The 7,680-nt window shown below is 42.6% G+C and overlaps 1 protein-coding gene across 2 annotated transcripts; it reads right to left on the bottom strand.

Annotated features, from left to right (window-relative positions):
* Nucleotides 1–409: 409 nt before the first annotated feature.
* On the bottom strand, nucleotides 410–7,460 carry lztfl1 (leucine zipper transcription factor-like 1). Of its 2 annotated transcripts, none has more exons than XM_062480142.1 (10): nucleotides 7,263–7,460; nucleotides 6,762–6,886; nucleotides 6,324–6,518; nucleotides 3,867–3,924; nucleotides 2,962–3,033; nucleotides 2,796–2,861; nucleotides 2,594–2,671; nucleotides 1,794–1,970; nucleotides 1,522–1,625; nucleotides 410–1,424 (listed from the first exon to the last, which is right to left on the bottom strand). In XM_062480142.1, the coding sequence occupies exons 1-10, from the start codon at nucleotides 7,263–7,265 to the stop codon at nucleotides 1,406–1,408; spliced, it is 897 nt and encodes a 298-aa protein (XP_062336126.1). In that variant the 5' UTR covers nucleotides 7,266–7,460; the 3' UTR covers nucleotides 410–1,405. The 2 variants fall into 2 exon arrangements, with proteins under 2 accessions (XP_062336126.1, XP_062336127.1); XM_062480143.1 differs by having other exon boundaries at nucleotides 1,794–1,952.
* Nucleotides 7,461–7,680: the final 220 nt, after the last annotated feature.

Below are 7,680 nucleotides of genomic sequence, written 5' to 3'. Positions count from 1 at the left end.
TCGGCTGCCCTGTGCTGAGGAGGCATGGGCAGACCTGTCTGCTGTGAGCAGGTGCTGGTGAAGACACACCCTGAACACACTGTCTCTGTGCAGCTGGAGGACACCTTACACGCTTCTATTTGATGTTCTGGTGAAGGATGCATGGAGGATTCCTTAACTGTAAAATAATATCTATGCTTCATAATTGTATGGATCATATGTAGACTCCATACTAAATCCATACTAAATGTATGGATTATTTAATCCCATGAATCAGTACTAGTATAACTACTTGTAGGAGTCCGTTTATCTCAAATCACTGTTCACTATATATGGTATCGTTTTAGATTAGTACTGTATGGCTGCAAAGGAATCACGTAAAGCAGAGCTTATCAAAGCAAATGTAAATGAAGCCATCCTCGTTTTTGGCAACCGTTTTTTTTATTTAGTTCCCACTTTGCACAATACACACATATGCATGTCTAACAGAACAATAGATGCATAATACTCTACAAGAGCATTACATCAGAGGCAGAGTTATATAGCTTTTCATTCACTTTCATTACTGTCAGCATTTAAGAAAAAATACACAGTTTGGTGTTCCCATAAAAATACTCCCTACTCACACACATCATTAAGCAGTAACAGAAGATATAAACGGTAAGAAATTAAAGCACGTGTCATAAATTACATTGTGACTGCACCACATTTCCCCAGACGTTCCTCCAAGGTATCAAGGAAAGGTCTCAAAGAAAACTAACTCGCTAGCGTAACTGAAATGTAAAGTACCTTGCTCCATTAGGCTAATCCCTACCTCTATCACACAAGCTTTTGTAGGGTTCGTCATTCTGAATAAAGCAGTTGTTGTCTGACTGGTGAACATAGCAGACACACTAGTGCATAAAGAAGACAGGTTCATCTATGTGGTGCCATAGAACTATGTATCAGTTTGATGAGAGAGAGAGAGAGGTTTGACTGCAGGCCTCAAGGTATCCAGCATTTTTACTCAACACCAAAATCATGAGAAGGCCAACTTTGACAGGGGGTGTGACAGTACTTGCATAGGACGCTAGCTGACTAAGAAACTGATTGAATAAAACATACACAAGCTACAACTGCAACTTTACGGGAGGCCACACCATGGTAGCAGAACAATCAGAAACTTCCAGAAACTAGAAACATCTGCTGGGCCCACAATCTCCATCCACCAAATGCCACGACCGTACTCACATTCCTCTACTAAAGTCAATGACTAGAAAAGATGTTGGAGAAGCTGGATGATAGAATTCTGGGGGGAAGCGTCTCTCGTTCTACAAGTGCAGCCGTAAGATAAATGATTTGTTCGGTCTCTCCTCCACACTCTCTTCTGATAGGTCCATTTGTCGTCCTGGTCTGCTGGGTCACGTTCATCTGTACTGGGTGAGGCTCATTCATCGGACTCATATCTGAAGTAAACAAATTCAAAAACTTTTTTTAGACAATTGCCATTCATGTGAAGGTAGATTTCTACACAGTGCTGTGTGTGGAGGCTCCCTCACTGACCTCTGCAGTCGTTTCCTGATATCCTTGATCTGCTCGTTCTTCTTGGTGAGTATTTCCTTCATGTTGCGGTAGGCTGCAGTCTGTTGGAACTTCTTCTCTAGCTCCTGGGCACGGACACACACACACACACACACACACACACAGACACACACACACACACACACACACAGGGTCAGGGCAGTAGAGGAGGGGATACTGTGACAGGTAGGACCCACAGTGACAGGTTAAACCCAGCCTGGGTAGACCCTAGCTCCTGGTGAATGCTGCGATACCTTCTCAGCCAGAGCCAGCTGATCCTGGACCCTGAGCAGGTCGTGCTTGGCAGAGACCAGGTTCTGCTGCAGGTCCTTCTGGGAGGCGGCGCTGGCGTGGAGGGAGCGCTGGTAGTCCTCCTGCAGCGCCGACACCGTTCCTTCCAGGCTGCTGATCTCCTGGGAACGACACGCCAGCTGTGCGAGACAAGCGGGAACTGTCAGTGGTGAAGTTGGGGGTAAAACACACTACACACATGCACACAGACAAATACACACATACGGAGACATACAATTCCATGCCTGGACGTACTGGCAAACACCATTGTAAGCTTTCACTCACAAAATGTCTCTCTCAAACACTTCTAAATGTGCACTCACGTAGGTCAGATTGATACATACCAGTTCATTTCCATGAGAGCAAATGAAATCAAATAACAGTTGACAAGCAAGAAAGAGCCAAATGCAGGACAATATTTGAAGAAGCGCTAGATTACTTATCTACAAAACAGGATTCCAGCATAGATGTAAGCCAAACCAAAAAACTGAAGGACTATCAAACAGAGATATGGTATAAGCCCCCCCCCCTCTATCTAACCCTCCACTCATCCACCCTTTCTACTCAAGTCATACTCACATCCTTGTGTCTAATACCAAGATCGACTAGTACCCCATGACTGGAGACCTTGTTTACATCTCTACCTGGGTCGGAGAACTCAGGTCCACACATGCACAGCAGCAGCTCATGTGGATTTGTCCCTGGTTTACTGGCCGTACAAAAAGTATCTGTATGAATACTAGGTACTGTGTTAATACTCTACCTGCTGTTCCCCTTGGATCTTCTGCAGATCTTTCAGAGCTCGCTCAGCCTGGCTCTTCTCATCCATAGCACTCATGGCCTGACAAAACAATGACAGTTTTCCTTCATTTATCATTAAACCACCCAATTCATGTATCAAGGGTAGAACTGTCTGTCGCCTGGCGAGACATGATGTTCAAGACATTTTACGATGTCGGTGATACCTGAGATTCCAGCGTCCGGAGTCTGCCTTTCAGCTTTTCGTTCTCCTCCTGCAGTCTGGATATCTCCTGGCCCCCAATCAATTCATAAAGAACAGGTTCAGAAGGATGCTTTTAATATAACAGCACTAATCCCTGGTAATCCCAGGCTTGAGGATGAGATCCATACCTTGTTCAGGAGCTCCGACACCCCTCCCTCATTTAGGGGTGCTAGCTTAGGCTTGCTGATCTCCTGGTTGACCTAAGATTCAAGTTTCAAGTTTATTTGCCATTTGTAGCAAGTACAGGTACATTGGAATTCTTTAGTCCTGCACCTCTTGACGATTCCTAGCGGCCTATCTAAACCTATAATAAATAATCTAAACCTTTGATAAATACTCTTCATCCTAACCTATATGAGTTACTATACTTATCAACAATATATATGATAAAGTAAGAATTTAAATTTGTTATGATATTGAATAATTCACCGAACCACTGAGAATAACCTAAACTAAGAAAATTAATTCAGGAGAACACAACAAAGACACAATAAAGAAGGCAGCTAGACGCCCCAAACTGTTCTGGTATATGTAGGCCATGCCTTCCAAAAACTAGAACGACAGGACCAGAGGTGACGAAAGGGCACTGTGCGTGACAAGCACCATGTGTGAAAAACAACAGTACTTCTTCTGCTGTGGAACATTTTATTATTGGCCCTCCTCACAGTGTATATGTCCTTGTGGTTGAGGAGGAGTAGAGGGGGGGGGTGGTTCACCTCAAACACTACCACTTGATGTTCTAGAGAAGGCTATTGCCTCTGGCTAGGTGTGACATTACAAAATCCCTACTTTCCAACACCTCATTCTGACATACTGAAACCACCAATTGATTGGTCAGTTTCCATGCACGGCATCACTGTTGTTACAATGCATGCATGACTGTTTACTTGACTACTTGGACTGTTGTTGTGAAAGGGGTCTAAGATCTTGTGATACGAACAGGATTTCACTGAATTGAAATATTATCCAAAGTGTTTGGATAATATGTGTAATAACTCCAACAAAAGTTATTCTGATGTTATAATAGACTCACCTTATTAGTGCTTTTAAAATCTGTCTTCTCAAACTCAGCCACTTGTTCTAACAGTTCTCTACAGACAGGAATAGACACAAGAAACACAGATCACAAAAAAAAGTATAAATAAAAGTACACTACATACTGCAACCAAGACTATTAATACATTTGAACCACTTCATCAAAATAATTGAATAAAGCGTTTCATGGGAAAGTCAGTGTACGTGACTTTGCCGTGTTGGTCAACATTTATGAGGTGTGAATTTAGCAAGCCGGTGCAAAACATCCAACAAAAAACATCCATTCTTTAAACAAAGAAAAATATTTACACCCATTGTCCTAGAAAACAAATGCTTAAAACTCAACACGTGATGTGTTTGAGGTGAACACAACTGTCAGTTTACTTCAATGTGGTTGGAAAAGGCAGATAAATGCACGTAGACCTGTGGTAAGGGGTGTATCTACGCCTTACTGACAGTCACTAAAGTCCTACACATCTCACACTTCCAACAGGCCTGTTTGTCTCACTGCACAAAAACATGAAACAACACCATCTACAACACGCCTGGGTTTGCCTGTTTGGTGCTTTGACTTTCCTCAGGGTCACCAGTTCACTAGATGATGTCTTATAGTGAATGCAACCCCCTCCACCGCTCCTGTCACACACAGCTGCAAGCAAAAAGCGCCATAACTCAATGTTCACTGGATTTACTGAACACAGTAATTACTGAATTTGACAGAAGGATTTAATTTCACAGGATCTTCTTCTAGGAATGGTGATGCCATTTTCCAAGAGAATTGATTTGTCAGTCGTGCATTTATATGTGTTGATCTCTTATCTCAAACATAACCTCCGGAGCAGGTTAGGTGTGCAGCCTGGGTTACCATGGCAATGCACTGGTACAAAATGAACCACGGCTTCTGCAGAGATAATGACCTATTCATTTGAATCAGTTGTGTTCCAAGGAGCAAACAAACATCTTAAACCAGAGTTGAGAAACACTAGTGTCAGGTCCTTTTAGGCAGCTCTATTCAGGCAGAGGCAAATCAAAGGCCAAGTTACAAAGCATCTCCTCGTGACTTTTCTCCATGTTGATGAAGGACTAAAAGCTTTTCAACATCAAAAAGCTACAACTTTTTACTCTGTACCTACCTCCTCCTCAAGAGACACACTCACCCACAGCCAATGAAATGCTCTCCAGGCTGGTCAGGTTCACTAAATCACACTATAAATCTTCCAGAGCAATGTTTCTCTGGCTTTGTACCAAGTCAGGATCTGCCCTCAGAGACAGGGAGGGGGTGAGCAGGGCCCACCTGCACCATGAATACAGAGAACCCTGATAGCCCCTTATATTAGACAGTATACTGTAAGTCCTAAAACACAGCAAATACCCCCCAAAGTTAAGGATGCTTAGTAACTGCTTATTACCAAGGTTTCACTATTGATTGCCCATTGCAAACGGGGTTAAAAACAAAATGATGTCTGACAACCACACACATAGTGATGTAGTACCTACTTCAAGGTGTATAACAATGTCATATGGATTTGTGTCCAGACTTGCCAATTACACATTCTTGGCAGCCAGGCCTGGTTACCTTGACTGCAAGAAGCCCGTCTTCTTTCACTTTTTTTAAGTTTCTCAGTTACTACTTTCTTCTCCTGTTTGCACTCTTTGCCTACTCGCTTGACACGTTTCTCTTATTACAAGTGCTGGCAGAAAACATGCAGTAAAGATCACAAAAGAAACATAAAAGTAACAGAATACGAACTAGAAAACGGTAACCACAACAGGTCACACAGCTGTGGTTCCGAAGCTGCTTTCACTGTGAGTGCCTTAACCACATAGGTGAAGCAGTGTGCCGTTCACATGAAGAGCCCTGAAGAAGATGCTACAATTTGGGAGGTGCCCGACTGTGTAAACATGAACATATGAGGCACTCCTTCCAGAAGCTAAGTGTGGTCACAGCAATGACATTCTTCCTACCTGAGCATGTGTGTGACACTCCTGACCCTTGAACTGTTGAACTGCATTATGACATGTTCCCATGAATCTTTTTCGAATAACTATTCCAACAAACAATGTGAAAAACAACGAATTTCAGTCCAACCTAAATAAAAAAATAAAAACTAAGTGTGCCATAAAAGACCAACCCCGCACAGATAAATACTGGTGGCAAGGGGTGGCAAGGGGTGGCCGCTGCCACCCCAATAAAAAATACTGCCACCCCAATCTTCCCATGGAAAAATATTATTTGTACATTACAGAACATTTCAATAAATAATATTAATGTTATTGTTTAATGCAAACTACAATGTTATAGCCTAATCATTTACCATAGGGAGTACTGTACCCCCCTACTTTGGGTTTTGATTCGCCTCCAGGAGGCCACCCAACAACTTCCTTCTGCCACCCCATTGGCCCCCCCGAATGAAAATCTCTAGATCCGCCACTGCTCCTCCAGACTACCTCTCACCTATTCTCCAGCTCTGAGATGTCGGCCTGCAGACGCAGGTAGAACTTCTCAGCCTGGGAGAAGAGCTGTCTGAGGAGGAGCACGTTGGTGTGGGCCGTGTTGATGAGCTCCGTCTCCACCTCCCCACGCACCACCGCCTGCAGCCCGTCCAGCATGTCCCGCACCTCATCCACCGTGAACGTCTCCTCTACCAGTCTGGCCAAACACACCATTTTATTTTGATACATTTTTTACTCATATCGGCTCATTTGTACATACACACATTATTTTTTTTACTCATATCGACATTTATTATTAATATACTTTTTACTCCCATCCCTTCGATCAGCCTGAAAACACACATTAAAACACAAATGCAAGCACACAGACAAACATAGATGGACACAAACAAATGACACATTAAACCATAGTCAAGGAAAACATTTAAGGAAAACACACCGGCTGTCCTTGAGCTCTTCAAAGCAGGTGTCAATAGTCTTAAGTCTCAGGACCCTCTTAGAGCGTGCAAAGCGCATGTAGTTGATGGTTTCATTCTGATGGTGTTCATTGAAACCAAACTCAGCCTTGGAGAGAGAGAAAGAGAAATTAAAGTTCGGGTTTCATGAGTGCCAAATGATCACCAAAACTTTCACCACATATAAATTTGTCTCGTGTTTATAGCTGGATGGTTTGTCACAAAAACCAAGGCAGGGGTCTAAGACCATCTTATTGGTGTTATGAGCCTAGCAGAGCTACAGAAACTGTTAACCTAGCTTGCAGTTTCAGATTTAGCAACCTAACATCAGCTATTGTAGCTACATTCACATTCAATATAATACATGTTTATAAGCTATAGGTGGGCTTCTTGCTAAGGTATTAGAAGCACGCTTCACGTACGGCTGGTTGGCCAACGATGTCTGACTAGCTAGCTTATGTTAGCATGCTAGCTACTGTACTCACCATTGTGGCTAACGTAGAAGGATCAACTAAAACACCAATTGCGACTTTTTAAACCGGTATCTTTAGAGTAACAATGCACGCTAGGAAGCAAAGGTTACACACAAAAAACTCAGTTCAGAGCCTTTTTTTATGTACTTCAGTTCGATTCGCTTGGAAATTGTGTTATATCTGAGAAGATAATCTGGTCATTTACTAGCTAGCCCTCTCTGTTTGGAGAATGTACCTTGGTTACAGAATACTAGCGTCATGAGCTGGTTACTAAGGGCAGGTTCAACAGCACAACGTTCTGAACTGTTAATAATATGAACACTAACAATAATACACTGTCGAGGCAATCTCAGGGCGCCACAGGTTTAAAAAGGAAAAAAGAAAAAGTAAAATAGTAAATAAATAGCTGTATATGGAAAATGCATATTTA

This window comes from Osmerus eperlanus, chromosome 15, assembly GCF_963692335.1.
Source record: "Osmerus eperlanus chromosome 15, fOsmEpe2.1, whole genome shotgun sequence".
NCBI lineage: Eukaryota > Metazoa > Chordata > Actinopteri > Osmeriformes > Osmeridae > Osmerus > Osmerus eperlanus.
The sequence above is the reverse complement of the archived record's forward strand: the minus strand, read 5'-3'. Positions and strand labels throughout refer to the sequence as shown.